Source organism: Desmodus rotundus, chromosome 11 (assembly GCF_022682495.2).
Source record: "Desmodus rotundus isolate HL8 chromosome 11, HLdesRot8A.1, whole genome shotgun sequence".
Classification (NCBI taxonomy): Eukaryota; Metazoa; Chordata; class Mammalia; order Chiroptera; family Phyllostomidae; genus Desmodus; species Desmodus rotundus.
Genome location: NC_071397.1, coordinates 97339215 through 97360505, shown reverse-complemented (window position 1 = coordinate 97360505; position 21291 = coordinate 97339215). Strand labels below are relative to the sequence as shown.

The 21291-nt window shown below is 54.8% G+C and overlaps 1 protein-coding gene across 3 annotated transcripts in view; it reads right to left on the bottom strand.

Moving 5' to 3' along the window:
• The window catches only part of TMEM181 (transmembrane protein 181), a 56209-nt gene extending 40255 nt beyond the window's left edge, over positions 1-15954 (bottom strand). For 2 of the 3 annotated variants that reach the window (XM_053913863.1, XM_071219657.1), the window contains exon 1: positions 6142-6293. In XM_053913863.1, coding sequence (XP_053769838.1) covers positions 6142-6149 — 8 coding nt within the window. In that variant the 5' untranslated portion in view covers positions 6150-6293. Of the gene's footprint in view, positions 1-6141; positions 6294-15816 lie in introns of those variants that run through there. The other variant, XM_024552002.4, reaches the window with a different exon arrangement.
• Between the last annotated feature and the right edge of the window lie 5337 nt (positions 15955-21291).

The window sequence follows — 21291 nt, the reverse complement described above, 5'->3', positions numbered from 1 at the left end:
ATGCACAACGCTGCCCGTCGTCTCTCACTCCCTTGGCGGCCCGCATCCCGTTTCAGGCTTCAGAGAAGAGAACACATGAGCAATTCCACATTCACGTCTCAGCCCAGCTACGCTCCAGACTTACGAGAAAGGCCTGCCTGGTGCCTGCACTTGGGTACCGGGTCAGCATCTCGAGTGTGATGTGTCTAAAACCAGACTGCTGATCTTCCGGTGACCCTGACCTGTAGTCTTCCCCCTTCAGGAAGTGGCCACTCCAACCTTCTAGGTGCTCAGGCCAAAAACTACGAGTCATCTTTGACGTCTGTCTTTCCCCCACTCCCCACATCTGATGCATCAACAAAGCCTTTAGAACATGCCGCGACCCAGCCCTTCTCCCCTCTCCCGGCCCCGGCCATCTTTCACTGGCCTGCAGCAGCCTCCGCTGTCTTCCTGCTTCCACCCTCTGCACCCGACTCTGCGCTCCTCCCAGCCACTCCAGGGGCAGCCAGATGTGTTCGTTCTCAGTTCAAACCGCTCCAGTGACTTCTCCGTCACTCAGAGTGATGGCCAAGCACTTCGCGACCAGCTGCCACTGACACGCCTGTTACCTGTTCACGCGTGTTTATTTATTTCTGTGGACACAACTTGCCCACTATCATACCTACTTCACTCTAGAGAAGGAACAGGAGCCACGGGGGATGAAGGGCTGTTCTTGGGGCAACACAGAAGCACCTCCACCTGCTGTGTGTCCAGGGCCACTATCTGACCCACTCCTACCTGGTCCCCTGCCAGCAAGACCAGCCTCCTGTAACAGAGGCCAAAAATGCCAGACCCGCGCCTGCCCAGCCTCCTTCCCCACTACGGTGCAGGGCCTGCGGGAAATCTACCAGGCACTGCACGACAAGGTTTCCCCACCTAACGCAGGGATGGATGACAGGGAACCAACCCTCCCCCGGCTCCAATGCACACAACTGTGTCCATAGGCGCTGCCCAAGGGGCTGCAGCCACAGCGCATGTAAGAGGGTGGACACGGCCAACAGGCCCGGGATGGAGAGCCGCATGACGGAAACCACCCAGGGCACCAGGGACATGGCGGCACCGAATCAACCCTGGATGTGCCCTGCTCAGTTTCTGGATACCCTGACGCTCTTCATGACACATTCAATCAGGACTAAAGGCCCCCCGTCGATGTGCACACCCACACACTAAGTGAAAGTGAAATGAACTCAGGATGCCAAGTGCACAGGCGCAGGAGCTGCCCTGTCAGCACATGAGACAGTCCCCACCCACCCCTGTCACTAGGCGGTGCCCTTCCTCCTTCCACCACATGTCACTCATCCTTTCCTCCCCGCCCCCCTCCCTCTGGCCCTTGCACCTACCCTTCCCAGCCCACTCCACTCCAGCCTCCCAGCCACTGCCACAGCAATGGTCTCCCTGCCTGCAGGACAGGAGGGACTCATCCACTGCTGGTGTCATCGTGGGTGACAATTGTTCACATGCTTTCAGGCCTCCCGGTCGTGGAGCTCCCTGGCTTCTCAGGGCTCAGTGCTGCACCTTATGAACGGCAGGTGTTCGTTCAATGACAACTGACTCCTTTCCTACCCACACACTCGTCCCTGCTTTTACTCTGGTTTCCTACACGTTATCTTCCCTGCTATGAGAAGTTATCAACCACCAAATCACAAAATTTAACCGTCTTCTCCCAAAGATGTCTTTTAATGTTTTCACGGTGCTGGCCCTTGCCCTCGATGCCTCACATGGGCCACAGCAGCCCCAGGCAGGTGCCATCTGCCAGCACAGTGGTCCCGCAGGCCGCGCACCCTCGGTCACACGGGCCTCCCTCCCACTCCTGCAGCGGGAGAGCCAGGGAGCCCACCAGGGTGGCTCAATGCTCCAGACCCGCTAGAGACAACCTGTCGGTTCCCACTAGGCACTTCTCCCCCAACGTGGGCCCCTAAGAGGCACTAACACAGCACTAGAAAGGAGAGTGGGGAGGCGAGTGCTGAGTGAGCCTCTTCCAGGGCCTGGGGCAGGGTGGCCGCAAACAGACACTGGGGTGAACAGGAACTGCAGGAAAAGCCCTGCACGCGCGGCCCTTCAATGACCTGGGGAAATGGGAGGGACAGCCGGAACCAACAGCCCTGCTTTTTACAGAACCCCGGGGATGGCCAGACGCGGCAGGGCAGGAGGAAGCTGCGCAGGGAGGCCGAGGGCTTCACCAGCACTGTCTATCCCGTCCCACGAAGTCACGGCACAGTAGGTGGTCAGGACTGACAACTCATGGTCACAAATTCTGCCACCTGTTCCAACTCACAGCCAGAGTTCCCCTCAAGAATTAAATACTAGACTCGGGCCGTGGAAAGGGACTTTCACTGCCAGTCCCCTCTCATTTTAGTGAAGATTTTATTTTTCTTGTAATCTATCTAAAAATAATCCCTTCTCCTGTGGTCCAAAGTGCCAGTCAGGTGCCAGTCAGCCTGGGCTCCAATCCTGGTCCCCCCACTTCCTAGGCAGGTGAGCATGGGCATCCGTGTGGTCACCCTGTGTCAGTAAGAGACGATCAGAACACCCACAGGGCGGCTGGGAGGCACAAGTGCAACAGTGACGCACTCAGAACAGCGCAGTAGGCGTGGAACTCGCGCATGATCGTTGCTAATGGTGGTAGTAGTAGTGCTCTTCCCCTCCCCCCACTTTGTCTTTTTTAAGAAGTCTGTTTTCATCCGACCAATATCCCTGAAGATCCACTCTCCCGTCTCTAGTTCAGAACCCAACCAAGCAGAGGGAAGGGCAGGAGCAGCTGGCATTCCCCACGCCCCTCCCTGGTGCCAGCCAGGCGCTTCCCCAGGAAGCAGGTATTGTCAGCCCATTTTACATACAGGAAATCAGAGGCTCCAGGGTGGGTGTCTCCCACTGAGGCCCCAGCCAGCAGGAGGTACAGGTGGGGCTTGATCCCACAAGGGCAGGGGCAGAAAGGTGGCCCACCGCTCCCTCACGCTCGCTCCTTGGCCCCCTCACCAAAGGCTTTCCTTTTTAAACCTATCATGGGCTGGGTTTCCAGAATAAACTCTGAGGGGAGGAACAGAATAAGAACTCTGAAATTTCAGTCAACCAACCTGAATATATTACGAATAATTTATCTGCAGCTATTCAGAAAGGCCACTAGGCAGACAGCGAAAGCCCAACAAGCTCTGAAGGTGTTTTAATAACAAGCCATGGATTCATGTGGCGCCCTGCTAGGCTGCAAGCCCAGTGACTCACTCCCGGGAGCATGCTGGTTAGGTGACCAGTAACCTGCCCAGGGCAAGCAGAACAGGCAAGCAGGCCGCACACTGGCCAGCACAGGGCCACGAGGCAGTGCAGTCCAGTGGTTAAGAGCCTGGGAGCTGGAAGCCAAGGGCCTGGGCTGCAAGGCCCCTTCGCAACTGACCAGCAGTGTCACCTGGGGCGAGGGCCCTTACACACTCTTGGGACCTCAGGTTCCCAAACTGCAAAATTCAGGAAGCTGAGGGACCCCCTCCTAGGATCACGTGACAAATAAACGAGTTGCTACGTGAAGGCCCCTGCTCAGTCACCACCACTGGGACTGAGTGGCAGGAGAACACACGCCCAGTGCGGGCTCTGGAGCTGACTGCCTGGCCTCAGCCTCGGCTCTGCACCTTACTGGCATGAGCCAGAGAAACTCATTCGCCTTCCCATACCTCATTCTCCCATCTGCCAAACAGACATAAGAAAAAACTTCTTCAAGGGGAGGGGGGCTGGGAGGATCCCATGAAACGATGGATATGAAGCACTTGTAACAGCACCTGGTACAAAGTCAACACTCTGTTATCTCTTATTAGTTCTAGAGATCATTTTGGTTCAGAAAAAACAAAAATAAAAACAAAAACAAACTATTCTAAGGGAAACACCCCAAATAACTCTGTGGTGGCAGGGCCAGGACACTGACCCAGGCCTGGAGTTCCCTCCAGCACCGAGATGAGCCTGGGACACAGAAGCCACCGCAGGGCTCCACGGTGGCCATTGGTCTGTGCCACCAGGAGGGAGTCTAGTTAACACACATCTTCACTTAAATGCCCCAGGATGAGAGAGACTCGGAAAACACACTCTTTAAAGATGGGTTGTAAAGACCGAGCAACACACACACAAAACGCCAACCCTGTCAAGTTTGCAGAGAAATGCTACAGTTGGAGCAAAGCAGCCAATGGCCCTGGGAAGCCCCAACTCCACTCCGTGCCACCGTGGCTCAACAGGAAGTCCTGAAACACCCGGCTGAGACTGCATCCCTCCCCCTGAACTCCCAGCAACTCTCACTTCCCTGGCATTATCAGAAAAGGAATGGAGCCTGCAGGGCACGTGAGGGTAAAGCTTTCAGCACTGGAAACGCTTTATTCCAATGCACTTGGACAGCCCTCTCTCCTGTCCTTTTAAACAGAGTAGGCTGGCCGAGGGGAGCAGGGAGTCCAGGGCTGACTGTGGCCCCCACCTCCGTTCTCTTCCATCCTCCCCAGCCCATTCTTCCTCCTGCTTCTCTTCCTGCTCCTGTAGCCTGTCCCCATTCTCAGCGCTGGACTCTCAGTCACATCTGACAACGTCTAGAGCACTTTGACCCCACTGGGCACGCAGTCCCGTGCACCCTTCGGACGTTCAGGCTGGTTTTCTCCTCCGATTTCTATTTGCTGCCCAAGACCTTTCCCCACTGCCAGGTCGGTGCCATTCTGAAGACTGGGCGACGGTGGCTGGGTGGCTGGCTGGCTGACTGACCTCCAGACAGCCATGTCCACCACTCGGCCCCTTCCTGGCTCCACAGCGCCTGTTGCACCATCTGCAGGAGCATCCGTGCTGCCCCCACCCCACAGGGGACAGGCGGCCACTCAGTCACCGAACGGACAGCACCGGACTCCAGCAGGAGACCTCGACTGCGGTCCTGGCCGCCACCCACACCTCATCAACCCCTCTGCCTCTCTGCGTCCTATGAAAAGGGTTAAAACCACTCCGCAACAGGCAAGGGCTGCAGGGTGGACCCAGGGAGATTCCTGCGACAGAACCTCCCAACCAGCTGGCTGTCACTCCACTACAGGGTCACGACCCCGCACAAGGGCAGAAGGCACCCTTCCAGCAGCAGCCCACGTGGCGCTGGGCACCCAGGAAGGAACAGCGCTCCCTGAACTGGTGCCAGGCAGCAGTGCGGAACCGCCTCCACCTGGGGCTCAATTCAAAGACCTGGAGCACCTGTGGAGTCTGGTTTCCTGTGTGGTGCGAAGGTCAGAAGCTTCCGAGGAAGCCAGAAGAAAAACCTGCCTCCCATCACCTGGGTTTGCGTTTGGGCCACAGCCTAGCTCTTCCCTGTGTTCGCAGAGTGATCAACAGAGGTCACCGCAAACGCTGGGGCCGCAGCACCCCGGGAGCAGAGAAACACGGAGCTCTGTCTCGAGGCCGCCCCGCACGGTGGGCACCCGCCCCGCAAAGCCGTCCCCGCCGCGGTCCTTCTCCGGGACGCCCCGCTAGACTCAGGCGCTAAACTTCTTTTGAATTCTCCTCCTTTTCTGGCTGCCTCCCTGAGGACACCCCGGGACTGCCGCGTCTAAAGCACGCTTTAGGGACTGCGTCTCCGGGGCCCCGGACAGGTTTTTCCTCAATAAAAGTCCTGAACCGTGGACTTCTAAGACTCGGTCTCCCAAAGATCCGAAGGCGCGGCGGCAGGCTCCCGACCATCCGGAGGCCGCCGGCAAGCACGGCGCTTCCCCCGGCGCGGGCCCTTCCTACAGGGAAGCGACGAACGGCCGCCGACCCATGCGGAGGCGCCGCCTTTGCAGAGCGGGCTGGGCCGGGGTCGGCCGAGGGGTCCCAGGAACGGGCTGCCCGGGCGCAGGACGGGGTCACCGGTTCTGCAGAGCATCCCGAGGGGCCTCCTGGGCGCGCTCTAGCCGAGGCCGCTCCCGGAACCCGCACCCAGTCTCCACGGCCCCCCGGGCCGGGCGGCCCTTAGCCGGGACCCCCCATCCCACCCCACGAAGCCGCCAGCGCCTGCTCCCGGGGCCCCACGGGAGCGGAGAGCCCCGCGGCAGAGTTCCCGGGAGCGAGACGCCGGAGCCCCAAATCCGGGCCCGGGCCCCCGGGGAACGCTTCGCCTCGCGCCTCCCATCTTCCCGGGTTCGCACTTACGGTTCCATCGCAGCACTCCGGGGCCCGCGCCAAGCGCGCGCCCGCGCCCGAGCCGACCCTGCGCGGCACACGGCGGCGGCAGCCACACGCGCAGCGGGAGCGACAGCGGCCCGGGACAGCCGGCACCGTGAGCTCGTCAGAGCGATGCGCGTGCGGTCACGTGTGCGGAAGCGGCCGGAGCGGCGGGGGCGGGGCCGAGGGAGGGGCCTGCCGCCGACCAGCCGGCGGGCGGGCAGGGGCCGGGGCCATAGCAACGAGCTGGGTGTACGAGGTTGGGGTGGCGGTGCCGCGAGGCCGGGGGCTGGGCAGAGGGGGAGGGGGTAAGTATCCCTGCCCCTCTCCTCGAGAGCACAGAGGCTGGCCCTGAGCCAGGGCTCAAAGGTTCGCGAATGAGTGAAGGAATGACTGGACCCTGACTCCCTGTCTGTAGTGGGGCGGGAGACACACACACAATAAATAACTCACCCACTCCCAGGCTTCCAGGACGTTGTAATGGGGCGTAAGAATGGAATCCACGAATACCCTGCGGTTGTCTGCAATACTGTGGTGCCTGCATTTTTCTGGAAAGAGCATCTATAACTTAATATGAAAAGTTTTAAAATTTTATAAAAGATTTTACTTATTATTTAGAGAGAGCGGAAGGGAGGGAGAAGGAGGAGAGAAACATTGATGTGAGCGAGAAACATGGATTGGTTTTCTCTCACACGCCCCCAACCAGGGACCCTGCTGACCGGGAATCAAACCAGCAACTTGTCCGTTTTCAGGTTGGTGCTCAACCCACTGAGCCACGCCAGCCAGGGCTTTGCTTTCTTATCATTGTACTTGTTCCCCTTATTTATTGCTGCCTAATAAACTTCCTTAACATGTAGTAGCTGCATTAGTTATCTATTGCTTCATAATAAATTACCCCGGAACTTTGTGGCTTGAAACAACATTTCTCCCAATTTCCATCCGGCGGGAGTCCAGGTGCAGCCTAACAGGGTCCCTTGGCTCGGGCTCTCTCAAAGATTTAGCCACCACAGTCACACAGGTGGCAGGACCCAGTGTTGGGCAGAGGCTGCTCTCAGCTCCTTGCCACGCAGGCCGCCCACAAGGCAGCTCACGACATGGTGGCTTTGCTGCATCAGAGTGAGGAAGTGAGCGGAGCCAGAGAGAGTGAGGGAAAGACGGAAATCACCTCATCTCACAAGTGACCTCTGTTCCTCTCTCTACAAGCAAGCCACAGGTCTACCTGACAGCCAAGGGGTGAAGACCACACAAGCTTGTGAAAGCCAGGAGGTGGGGAGGGTCATCAGGGCATTGTAAATGAATGGCACCTACTGTGGTGGCTTGTGTTTCCACATGGTGATAGAGCTCAGCGCGGTGGTTCCTGCTGGGGGTGGGGTTGGCCTTGAGAATTCGGTGAGGTGGTGTCTTGGGGACACTGTCCTCTGAGAGCTCACGTGCCCACAGCCTGAGCTGGGGTGGCTGCAGAGCGGGGCTGCTCCCAGGCTGCCTCCCTGAATGTGGCTCCTCCACAGGCTTAGCCCTGGCTTCCTCCTAGGTCTTGGGGAAGTCAGATCTCAAATGCAGGGCTGGTTTCTCCTAGAATGGATGCTCTAAGACCCCAAAGCAGAAGCTGAGGGGCTGCTTGTGACCCAGCCTCAGGCATCACTCAGCATCGCTGCCACCACGTTCTTTTGGTAGAAAGACAGAGCCAGCCCAGATCCGAGGGCAAGGGACAACACCGGCATGAACGCTGTGGGGGAGCAGCTCATTGGGGTACCATCTTTGGAGACCAGCTATCAGTCTTGCTACATGTTTGCTTCCTGTTTCCTTCATCTCCAAAAACAAGGTAACTATGCACAGAACTTCAAGTCACTTAAAGTTTACATACAAATCTCATTCCACCCTCTCAGCGACCACTGACACAAACGCCCCTCCCGCTCCGTACCTGTCGGTTTCGGTACCTGCAGTAATGAAAGCTGGTGAGCAGCCCAGGACAGCGCGGCCATGCCCACCCCAGGCTACCTTGGCCAGCCCAGCCCTTCCTCATGGCTGCACAGGCTCCCGCTCACAGGGACGCTGTCTGGCTCACCGCTCCCCTCCACCTGCTCTGCCCTGGGCAGTCTGGGAGTCTTTACGTCTCAGTCCCCGTTTTTTAGAGGGAAAGGTCTTTTCTTTCATTCCCAGTATGTGAATGGTACCATCCCATCACCATCCCCGTGCCAGCCTTTATGCCTCCTCTGCTTTCCTGGGCCTGGCCTCCAGCCTGGTACAGAAAGATGCCTGATGCGTGTATTGCACCAATGACAACTGGACTTGTTGGAGGACCGGAAATAGGACCCAGTGTATTTCCTAATCATCTAGGGAATGGGGGATACCTTCCCATGGAAGGAAAGGAAAGGGACGTGGGGGCCGTGAGACTGTCAGTTGGAGGGGGAAGCTGAGCGTGCTCCTGCCCTCGGCGAGGGCGACCACTGGTCTGGTTTTCCTGAGTGGTTCTTGGTTTCATGAGGGAAGTCCCACGTCCTAGGACCCCTCGGTCCCAGCGCACCAGGACACATTGTCACCTTATTGGCAGTCCACATTTTATTCTGTGACTTAGAGGGTGAAGTTGTCTTAACATGTAAAGAACATCTCCAGTTGGTTCCCTCAAAGACCGAACTGAGGCGAACATTTCCGTGTCAGCCTGGTGGGGGGCAGGTATGATCCCCAGGGACAGGGGACAAGGGTGTGTGGCGGGGGCTCGGAGAGTGAATGTGAGGGAGGGCAAGCTGCCCAGCTTCAGCCCAACTCAGCTGCTTGCTCCGTCTTGCAGGGTCGCTCCAGAGACAGGGACAGAAGTTATTCTGTTTGGAGCCACTCTGTTGGCTCTGCCTTGCCATCTGCCACCCACAGGTCAAAGTCTGACCTACATGTCTGGTAGGATTCTGGTCCCAGCCAGCAGTTGCGGGGAGGAGGGGGGGCGCAGTGGGCCGGGGTCTGTGGTCGAATTAGCCTCCTTCCTCAGCCAGCAGTGGGGGCTCCTAATAGCAACAGATCCCTCCGAAACCCCTCCTTTAGACACTCCGTAAGTCACTGTGACACCCCTGGAACATGCCGGTGGCAGCCTGAGGCCAGGGGAAGAGAAACAAAGCGGACGTCCCCACTGCAGAAATGTGAACACTGGAAACTGGGGGGCACACCTCAGACCCGGACAAAGCGGTCTGCTCTTTTGAGCCAACACACACTTCCCTTCCCAACCCAGGTCCTGGTCCCCAAGAAACAGAACATTCCCGTCCTTCCAGGCCAGGCAAGGGTGTCAGAGGCTCCGTCGCCCGACCCCGGCCACGGGCCCACCGTCCTCCCGACTCAGAGTGAGACCCACCGTGAGAGCAGACGCCACAGGCTTCCTCTCCCGGTGGCCTCTCCGGTTGAGAGGCTCTAAGACTGGCCCTGGACTTGGATTTAAATGTTGAATCTCACCTGAGTATTCTATTTTCTGGACCATATAGCGGATTTAGAAATGTCCCCAAATGTCCCTGAGTCTGACCTGGCTTCAAAACACTGTCTCAAGGCCAAGACAAAGAACAGGAGTTCTCAGAGGTCACAGAATGACCTGGAGCAGGTCCAGATGCCCTAACTGGGGGTTCGCAGGGTGACGTACATTCAGTGCCACCTCCAGGCAATGCACTCCTTGAGGACTGCAGGGTGTGAAGGCCTGAATGGGACAGAGTGGTGTCCAAAAGTCCAAACAATAAATGGGAAGAGCCTGCTGGAGAAGCTTCGAGAGCATGGAGAGGACAAGGAGGTAGGAGCACAGGAGAGAAGGGATCACTGCAGCCCCTGCAGGGACCAAACCGAGTCCCAGTTCTGGCCATATCCTTGAGGACTGCACAGTGCAAGGGCCTGAAAGGGACCGCTCTGTTTGACACCAGAGGTCACCAGCCACATGGGCAAGGGCAGCCGCAGACCTGCTGGTGAGTTCGAGGTTCCAAGGGGGCCAAGGAAGAGAAGGGACCACCAGGTGGTGGCATTGTGCAACGGCCTCTGCGGGTGGCACTTGGACAGGTGCACAGCGGGGAGGCCCCTCTCAGCAGGAGGCCCTCCTGACACCATGGCCAGGGCCACCACCCAGAAGGGGAATGGGGCACGGGAGCTCCCAGGGGAGAGGGGCATCACAGATGTGAGTGGTGTGTCCAGTCACTGAGCCGCAAGGTGGAAGACAGTGTCGTGGATCTCCCTGGGGTTGCAGCAGCCGGGGTCTGGGAAAGCCACCAGCTCTGTCACATCTGGCAGACGTTGGGTGCAGCTTCACAGGTATGCAACCTCTAAGTGGCTAAAAACTATGCTTATGCAGGCTGCACGTGAAGCAACTGGGTGTGTAAGAATTTGAGTGAGTCACTGGTGGGAGTGAGTTAGGCCGCTTCTGTGGAACAAGTGCAGAAACAATCAATAGGAAGCCAACAAACATGCAGAGACCACCTTTAACCCCTTTGTGGGACAGCAAGTTGGGGGGGCAGGGGCGGGGCCAGACCAATGTAGGTTGCTGGCTGCGGATAGTGTGGTTGCTCCCCAAGGAGGCCGAGCTGAGGGAATTTTATCTGGACAGGGTCGTGAGTGGATGGGAAGACGTCAGGGTTGAGGGAAAGACTTGAGACACGAGGACAAGTGGGGACACCTGAGCCACCTGGCCCCCTTGAAGCCTCCGTCTGGTCCCAAATAGAAAGCAACAGCACGAGCCTGCAGGGCTGTGGCTGACTCTCAGTTCCCGGGCACGTAAGTTCAACGGGCTTCTTTGTCTACCCTTGACGTGATGGAGATAGAGAAGCTGGTTCTAAAATCACAGTCTCATCAGAGATACTTATCATCCTTCCAATCAAAAAAGAAACAAAAGACAGAGAGAGATGTCAGAACTCCACAGTTACAACGAGTTGTTTCCACAAACTTGCAAACAAGGAGGAAGGCAGGCCCGCTGCAACCCGAACACTGAACCCGGAACGGATGGGTAGCGTAGAAATGTGCAGGCCTGTTAGCCTGCCTGCAACCAGACCTGACGTACTCATCCAAAGCGGAGCCCGGGGAGCCTGGAAGCACGGAGAATCGGCCACGCGACCATGACAGTGGCCACTGAGTCTTGTGAGTGCAAGAGGGAGCCCGGACGAACAACCCCACTATTCCTGTGCCCAGAGATGTGGGTGCACTGGGCTTGCTCCGCCCCACACTCCTAACATTCCGCTCATCCCTCCTGGGCTCTCTGTCTGGGCTAATGAAATCAAAATCCTCAGGGGAGGGCCCAGGCATTTGTATTTTTAGAAGCTCCCCAGGGTAACTGTGAGACAGGGCCAGCGTTTAGAATCCCCAATTTAACTGATCCCCGGGCCCTGACACCCGGCCCTATCACCTGCGTTCTCATGGGTCTGCCTAGGCCAGTTGCACCAGCTGGCATCTGACTATGCGCAGTAGCCCTGGGCTCGGTTCACAGCCACCTTTCCTTGACAGCAGGTTCTGTCCGAAATAGGCTGGTGAGACAGAGGGCCAGCCCCTGGGCCTGCGGAATTCACCAAGGGGAGGAAACGTGGCTTCCGGAAGCCTCTTGGGTGAGGACCCCCTGGGGCATCCCTTCACTGGCCGAGGAAGAGCAAGCCCAACTTTGTCGCTCATCGCTGGTGTATTTCACAGACGTGAAGTCGTCACACAAGAAGCAGGCGGGGTCAGCGAGATGGCCGCCCCAAAGCCATCGAGCACTCAGCTCTCCAGGGGCGCATTTTGCCGTGTAGTGCACACTTCTTTGCCCAAATTTTTGAGGGGAAAATAAGGATGCCCATTATACATGGGTAGTACTAATTCTGTATCTATATAAGTGTTTCTAATTCTTTAAAAAATTTCTTGTACCTTGTATCTGTTCTTCTGCTTTGTTAATTATTTGTTATACAAAATTTCTTGTACCATAATGTGTTAAAACAAATAAACGCTAAAATTCCTTTGTAATACAAAAACCAAGTATCTAAATATCAATCAATAATTGAATTAAAAAATTAAAATGAAAGACTTTTTCCCTAAATAATTGGGTCAAAAACATGAGTGCACAATGTATACACGACGGAATACAGTATCTTCTGTACCTTGCGTTTCTGTAGCTCTCCCCCGTTTGTGCCCTGGGTGGAGTCTGTCGCCTACCTGGCCCATCCCCCACATCTATTCCTAACAGAGCCCTGGTGTGGTCTGGCCTTCTGCCACCCTTCCCCACGGGAGACTGGCCCTCCAGCCCCGGGCGCTCTGGTTTGCTGAGGCTGACCCTGCTCCCTTGCCAGTACATGCTCAAGAAAATGCGAGGGCCCTCATGTCATTGATGAGACACAGGAGCGAGTTTTCTTTTCTGCTTTCTGTTGAGACAGAAAAAACATACGGCCCTGGCTGGTGTGGCTCAGTGGATTGAGTGCCGGCCTGTGAACCAAAGGGTTGCCAGTTTGATTCCCAGTCGGGGTGTGTGCCTGGTTTGTGGGCCAGGTCCCTGGTGTGGGGGTGGTGCATGAAAGGCAACCACACATTGATGTTTCCATCCCTCCCTTCCCCTCTGTCTAAAAATAGATAAATAAAATCTTTTTTTTTTTTTTAAGAAATAACTTAATACCATCTAACCCTCTGGCTCAGTCCATTGCCTTGCTGTTTTGGCTGGTTGCTTTGGCTCTTCTGTATCTGCATCTAGAAGCATCTTTAGTGTTGTCTTCAGAAAGCACTTGAGCTTCACAACATCCTTGCTTCACTTTTCCAATGTGGAAAATTAACCACCAGTGAAATTCAGTGATTTCCCCCAGGCCAGGGAGTCAGCAAAATGCAGAGTTGGGACTGGAAGCTGGGATTTCGGCCACTCGTCCCACCACTCTTTCACCTGCCCCGGGCTGGCCCCCCTCTCCCCAGCGGCGGTACAACTGTCATCTCTCGTCTTGTGAAAGTGACTGTGAGTCCTTTGATCACACAGCTGCCACTTTTCCAGCATGACAAATGACGTAACTGATATGCAGAGAGCCATGCCAGCTAGTGTGTGGGGGGGGCGCCCGAAGTGGTGGGGCAGCCATCTTTTGGAAACAGAGCATTAGCAGCTGTCTCTTTGCTGTGCCCCGTTAGGAGGAAACTGCCTGCTACGTGAAGGGAGTCCCCAGCCCTCCAGGAAAAACGGCTGGTGAGTTTTAGTCATAAATTACTAAGGCGGAAATGCAGGGGGTGAGAAGAGTAGGAGCAAAAATGATAGTAGCAAGCTTGTCTTCCAGCCAGACAGCTGCAGGAGCCATAGCTCTCAGCTTCCCAACTGAGAAACCCAGAGTGTTTCCCTGAGTTTTGTGCAGGTACAGCCGTTGATTGACAGGCGCACTCAGGGGCGCAGTGGAAGATGGTTCAGGGACCTGGGGCCTCTCCCCACCGTGAAAGGGGCTGTGATTCAGCCTCAGCGCAGACACACGGCACTGCAGAGCATCCTGCTGTGGATGTGTCCCCACAGCAGGGCGCAGCTCTCATTGCTGTCCCCTCCCAACCATGGCAGGTTGGTCCTCAGGAGCCACCTTAAATAATGAAGTGGCTCCTGGAGCAAAGACTCAAGTGCTCACTGTGGGACAGGCAGCAGACAGCTCCTGTCACGTCCTCCACCGAAACCCTCCATTGGCATCACAGTGGAACCCTAATCACCCTCAGTCTGGCCTTCAAGGCCCTTTGTGACCTGGCCCTTCAGTTTCTGACCACTAGTCTCCAGACATGCTGGTCTCAGGCTATTCCTTGAACATACCACGTTTGTATGGGCCCGGGGATCTTGCACTTGTCCTTCTTCTTCTGGGACTTTCCTCTCCCAGCTCATGGTCTAGGGAGCAATTCATTACTCAGTTCTCACTCAAATGCCACCCTCTCAACAGCAGAAGCCCCAGCACCCGTTATCACATCACTGGGCTCGTTGTCTTCCTGGCACTCATAGCAATGTGTGACCACTCGCTTGTCACCCACAAGCCTCACGGCAGCCAGCAGGGGCCGCTCAGACTCACTTGCTACAGCAACCCCACCTTCTAGAACAACAGCAGAACCATGGGCGTGCTCAATAACCATTTGCGGAGTAAACAGGCGAGTGACAAGGGCGGTCAGATTGTGGATTAACCAATGGCGTGACGCGGAGCTCTTCTCTGCTGCCTGCATTTGGCCACTTCACTGTTTACCAACTCGTTTGCCAAAGACATGTTCCCAAGAAACTAAAATGCAGGGAAAAGTAGAGTGGGGGAAATTAGTGGGAAAGGAGATTGGAACATATCAAAAATAGGATTTGAGCCCTGACAGGTGCGGCTCAACTGGTTGTGCATCATCCCCAAAAGCAAAAGGTCACTGGTTCTATTCCCAGTCAGGGCATTTGCCTGGGTTGTGACCCAGTGGGGGTCACCCGAGAGGCAACCACACATTGATGTTGCCCTTTCTCTTTCTCCCTCCCGTCCCCTCTGTCTAGAAATAAACAGAATCTTCAAAATGAATTTAAAAAATGTAATAACAATTTTAAAAAGGAGAAGATTTGAAACAATGTATGGGTTGCTGGGTTTTTTTATACTGCCCACCCCAGGAGGCTGCAACAGACAGACTTTGAGGCACATCCAAAAGCTACACCATATGATCTTGGAGTTACATTTTTTTACAGAATCCCTTAATAACTGTGGCCTATATAGTGTTCAGCAATCAAGTGTAGGTGAGCCCAGCGATGCCACAGAGCTCTGAAAAGATGTGATACATGGGGAAGGGGGAGGGAGATACTTGTTCTCCCTGCCATGCACGATACACTTGCCATCCCCAAGTGCAGAGTGAGCAAACCGTGACCAGAATCCCAAGTCTCAGAAAGCCTTTACTTTCAGCTTCCCACGTCAGTATGAGGGAGGTTGGAGAGCAGAGCTAGCCGGGGACCTCAGAGTCTCAGAGGTGGTTGGCAATGCAATCGATCCAGACCTCAGTTCCCAGCTCCTGGCAGGGTCCTTCCCGCACACTGGGCTCATCTGCTAAGTCCAGCTATTGGCAGCAGATCCCTGAGAACAGCGAGCTGGGGAGGAAGGAGCAGGGCCCTGCGCTAATGTCTGTCAGTCTGCAGCTGCCACCTTGGATACAGGAGAGGGGCACAGAGATGGACACGGACAAGCCCCACGCAACAGCTCCTGTGGGCCCTGATGCATGGCCTCCCAGAGCCTCTGCACGGAGGCGCTGCGCAGCCCGGAGGCCATCTGCGCCCCATCCCCAGCAGCCGCCTCGAGTTTCCACCGAAGCCCAGGGGCTGAGGACCACGGAGGAGAGGCCAAGGCCCTCCTTGAAGGGAGTTATACCGACAGACGGGGCGTGATCATGGCGCCAAACCCGGACCCAGTGAGGCCTCAGCAGGAGGCGGCGGAGGGGGAGGGGAAGGAAGATGGGAAGAAAAGGGCGAGGGAAGTGGGGAGACAGCCCAGCGAGCTCCTTTCCGTGGATACGGGAATCCCGGCGCAGGTTTCTAGGGAATGGAGACAGCTCCTCACCCACACGCACCCCCGATCCACCTTAGACCCCCCAGGTGCAGGCGCCACGCAGCCACACTCCGTGGGCCTGCCGCTGCCACCTCCTTCCCTTCCGGGGGGCCGCGCCGGGCCGGAGCTCAGCCAAAGCCCCAGCGCTACGCGCCCGCCCGCCCCGCAGGCCCGCCACAGCCGCAGGCCCACACCGCCCCACCTGCAGTAGCAGTGGTCATCGCGGAGCGGCGTGAGGTCCTCCGTCAGCTCGCGGTACGCCTCCTGCAGCCGCTTGCACAGGTGCTTGAGCTCGCTGCAGAGCGGGGGCTCCAGGGCAGGGAACTCGGAGTCCATGCCGTGCCGCCCGCCCACGCCCGCCTAGCGACCCCTCCTCCCGCCGCTCCGCTCCGCCCTTTGTGTCGCTTCCTGCACCCCCTCTCGCTTTCCAGCTCTGCGGATGGGGATGGGGGCTGCCAGAGCGCTGGGTGGGGCCGAGGAGGAGGAGCGGGTGGCGGGAGAGGTGGGGAAGGGGCACGGAGGAAGGTGGGGCGCCGTGCTCAGGGAGCAGGAGCCCACGGGCTTGGGGTGGGATGAGGTCCCAGCCCCGCCGCCCAGGGAGTAGGAGAAGGAGGGGGTGGGTGACCCCAACACAAGACTATCTGCCGCCAGGACAAAAATATAAAGAGCCGCACTCGCTAGTGCTGGGGAAGAGAAGAAACGGGGTGAGGGACCGACGGAGCGCCATTCCTTACTGGGAAGGTCAAGGCCGGAGCCGGCTCCTGCTTTCAGCACCACGGACAGCACCCAGAGTACTTGCAGCCGCCTTCTTGGATTCCACTTGGCCTAATGCGAAAACACCAAATCAATCCCATTGCCGTTATGTCATAATAAGTATTTTTTACGATAAAAGAATGTGCCCAAATGAGATGTCTCTTCCACACGTCCCACAGCCACCAAAATAACCCCACAATCTGGGCACTGTCATCCTCTACAAAGTCAGCATCAATGTGTAAAATAAACTCACAAGTCTGCACATTTTTCATGGATGAGGTCAAAGGTGATGTCCTCTCCTCTGTGATTTTCTCCAGTAAGTGGAGAAACCACTGTTCCAGGTGACGTTGGTGCATTTCCACCTGAATCCAGGTCAGGCTTCCACGCAATACTGATCTCATATGCGCAGCAGGAACCTTTTACAAATACACATTTTGGGGGCCCAACTTACCCTGTGGAATGTAAATTACATAATATAGCCCCCAGGAACCTGAACGTTTCCAAGGTCCCCAGGTGAGCTGGGGTCACTCAGGTTTAGATATTGTCCGATTTCCCACATTGTCTGCGAGTTTTACCTGCACTCTAATTTCACCTGCTCTTCCTTGCTCCTCATTTTCATGGTCATATTTTAGTTCCTCCCTCCCTTTTCATCTTAGAGCCAGCTTTTGTCTGCTGGCCAAGCTCTTCTGTCAGGCCTTGCAAACATTCCCACAACGTCTGATCTCCCTGCACGGTGCACAGTGAGGTTTTACCCTTCACTCACTAACATGATCCTTCATATTTAATCCTCCCAGGAGGTCAAAGAGTGGGGCTTGGAACTGGCTATCCTCAAAATACAGTGCAGAGAGGGGGACCCTAAGAGAAGCTCCTTCACAAACCCACCTGCTGACTTGTTTTCTATAATGAAACAGAGACAGTGAGACCAGAAGGTGCCATATTTCAAATGTTTCATAATTGGCTACAGAGAGCTTATCATAGGAGAACTATTAACCAACATCAGTGGTACCACAGAACACTTAAACATCCTCTGGGAAGCCTTTCCTACCTCTCCAGCCTAGGCTTCCCCCACCCCCTTAAACTACCGTAGCCCCTCGAGGACAATGCAGGTCTTCTGGCTCCAGCACTGTGGGTTACTGGTCTACTTTGTTACCCCTTTCCCCACAAAGAGATGCGCTAGATAAACTACCACACACACACACACACACACACACACACACACACACACACAACACGACTGTGTAAATGTTACACACAGCCGAGCCATACAGTATACTCTAATTACTTTTTCTTTTCTGCACATTTCATTTGCATTATGGTTATGCCATAATAAATATTATTTTTAATTATAAAGAACTGTGCCCAAATGAGATGACTCGAGCCACCAAAAAAAAAAAAAAAGGGTAACTTGTGTTATCTCTATAAAACCTTAGGTTAATTTAACTTATTCCTCCTTTTGTTTGTAACTAAGAACACTGTGAAAACTGCCAAACCAAGGAAAATTCAAGTAGATGAAATAATAAATGGGACCGTGAAGGCAATCTTAAACATTAGACTGGTCTGCTTAAGTTTTCCTGAGTGAACCCAAAAAAGGGTTCGCTTAAGTGGCTACATCCTGGTGATATGAGATTGTTCTTATCTTTATGTGTTTCTTTCTTTTTCAGAAAAAATTCTGCTACTTTTCCCAACTCTGAAGATGTGTACTTTGCTAACTAATTTAAGGCTATAAATTTACCTCCAAGTGCTGTTTCCATGGCGTTTCACAAGTTTTCATTCATTATCATGCAGCTCTTCTCTGCTCTGTGGGCTATTTAGAATTCATTTCAATATTTCAAGTGTTTAGACAGTTTTACGTTTCTCAATATTGATTCCTACCTTAATTGCACAGTTACAAGAATACCGTCTAAGTGATACAGATTCTTGAACTTCCGTTTCGTGGCCTAGCATATGACCCTTTTTTATACGTGTTTCGGGTGTGTTTCTTAAGTTTTTTCGTTCTCTAGTTGTCTGTTTATGTCCACGACATCAAGCTTCTGACCGTTAGTCCATCTAAAATTGAAAGGCACGTGTTGTGAGCTCCTGCCACAGTGGCAGACGTGTCAGTGAATTCCTGTAGTTCTACCGGTTTCTGCTTTATATATTTTGAGGCCATTTAAAACATATGCTATGGAAATTCTCACCCATGCTCAGACATAGCATCTGGTAAAATGAAGCCCTTCACCCACGGCCTGTCCACATCCCCACCCTCTTCCACCCAGCTTCAGTTATAAACACTTCGCCATTCTCGTTTCATGTACTCCCCCTCCCACCACCATTTTTGCTCTTGCAGCATTGTAAAGCAAATCTCAGATATACCACTTCCCTCCAATTCTTTGGTGTGTTTCTCTAATACATAAGGACTTAGAACACATAAACAAATACATCGAGGCTACTATGGCAGGCACCTGCAAGTGGAGGGTGCTCAATCTCAGGTCCACCTTTGGGAAGCTGACTCCCTCCCCGGTTCAATCTTTTCCTGCAGGACAGAGTCAAGGTGTGTGAAGCCTCTGCTGGGATGTCCTGTGTCCGGTGGTTGCTTAGGGAGTGTTTGAGAGAGCTCGCTACCCAGCTGGGATCCTTAGGAATGGCCTCGGGGAGCCCAGCCTGCTCAACAGCTAGCAAACCCTGCAGGTAGGACATGTCGGCCAGCCCCAAAGTCTTGAGAGTCTCCTGTTCTTTTCCTGCCATGCTGAGCACTTGGCAGAGGCTGGGCAGGGCCCTTGGCAGTTTCGGGAAACTGGAGTTACAGGGTGGACGCTGACGCCTACCCCGTTCCAGGCATGCGCCAGGCACGGGATGCTCTTGGGGAGCTCATGCTGCAGGTGGGACATGCACTGTCGTACGTCCATCCTAATGAATGTGTGAGTACCACGGGGACACTCGCTCTAAAGGAACATGACAGACCTGGTGTAGACGAGGGCAAGGGAAGGCTTTGCTGTGGACGTGGCCTTGAAGAAGCTCTGAGGGATGAGCTGGGTTCAAGGTGGAGCAGGGTGGGCAGCGGGACGAGCCCAGGCAAGGGCCAGTGTGCGGGGAGCCCAGTGCAGAGGGACCAGGTCTGGAGCACAGAGCAGCGGCTGCGTGAGTGGGCAGGAGTGGGCGGTGGGGGGGAGGCTGGCCTTCACGTGACAACGAGGACATGGATGGTGACACACTGTGCTGAGCACCTCACGTGCGCTGACCCACACAGTCCTCCAGACCCTCCTACTCCGTGGGCAGTGGGTTATCCTCACCCGCTGGTGGGGGCCACATACAGAGCTGCTACATGATCTTGCCCCCGACACCCAGCTAGTGAGTGACACATGCCCTCGGGCTGGATCTGGAGGCCATGCCTCCTTATCATGCTTGGCCACCATGAAAGGGGTTTCAGCTGAGAATGATGTAAAAACAAGGCTTTAAGTTGCTCAACACCCCTCTGGCTGCTGAGTGAAGAGTGGTCTGGGGGAGGTGGGAGCTGACAAACTGGTCAGGAGGCCACTGAAGGAGCCTAGGAGAGAGGTGATGGGGCTGGCGCAGGGCCAAGGCTGGAGTCGGGGAGAGCTGCGGAGGCACTGAGGGCTCCAGGAAGGGGCGAAATGGGCAGGACTTGGTGGTGGATCACTGTGGAAAGTGGAGAGGAAGGGGTCAGGGGTCTGGCACAACTGGGAGCCCTTCTGCTGGGCTCTGCAACACACGGCGGCGTTGCATGGGGAGGATGAGCTGACCTGGGAGAGGGGCATCCAGCAGAGTCTGGCAGGTAAGAGAATTGGCTGGGAACTTGTGGTCCGTGAGGCAGGGTGGGGTCTCTATTATGCACCATGGGGTTACCTGTCTCTACAAGCATCTAACTCAGTGAGTTTCAACCAGTTTGCCACAAGAATTTTTAAAACACACAGCACCTTACTCTTTAGTCAGGGGCTCTGACCTCCCTCTTCTCCCATAGATTGTCTAATAAAAAAAGATGGCAACAGCCAACACAACAATAGCCATCCAGTGCGAATGAATCAAAATGACATCTATTTTTTTGTCAGATTGGCTAAAACCATATTTTTTGGTGTGCCGCAGAATTTTGGTAATTAGTTTCATGTGTGCCACGAGATGGAAAAGGTTGAAAATTGCTGATCTAAGTGATTGGCATGTAGTAGGCAGTCCTTAAGAATTTGCTGAATTAATGGGAAAATGACAACAAAATCTATACGCTGAGCCCAGTAGCCAAGTGGCTCGGGTGAAGCACTTGGCCTTCCTACATTAAAATCCCTCCCCGCCCTGCGTGCAGCCTGAGCCTGGGCTCTTCTGGCTCTGAAACACCCACCCACCCACGGCCACAGCCAGGGATGTGCTGGTCAGCGTGTGGGCTCATGACAGCCAGTGGTTAACTTTTCAGAAATCCTGAGAGCTGATTGTCAAACACAGTCATTATTAAACATTAAATTGCTACTTACTGAGAATGTCTTTCCAATTCCTCATTCAGTGGCATTATGTTGGTTGCTTGAAATTGGCGCTAGCGGGAATATTCACACGGTGGAAATCAGCAGAAGCTCTCAACTGGGGGCTGGTTTAGCTTTGTCCCTTGGTTCACGTCTAGACCCTAGACAAGAAAGTGATGGAGGCAATGTTAGCAATGCAGCGTCGATGGAAACGTACACCATGACATCGTGAAAAGCACGGAAAATATAAGGAAATTTTCTCCTTGTATTTGAGAACTATGATCCAATGTAGTGAAGAAATCACTCACGTCATTAACGTGCGGGTAGAGTTCTGACGTTTCACTGAACACGTCTTGATTGTTTTACTTTGGTTTTGCTCACAAATGTAAAGTTCAGCCAATGTTTATGTAGGAACTACACCCGCTTGTCAACTGCAGCCACTGGTTGGCCATGGATACATGCGCTGGGGCAAAAACCAACAA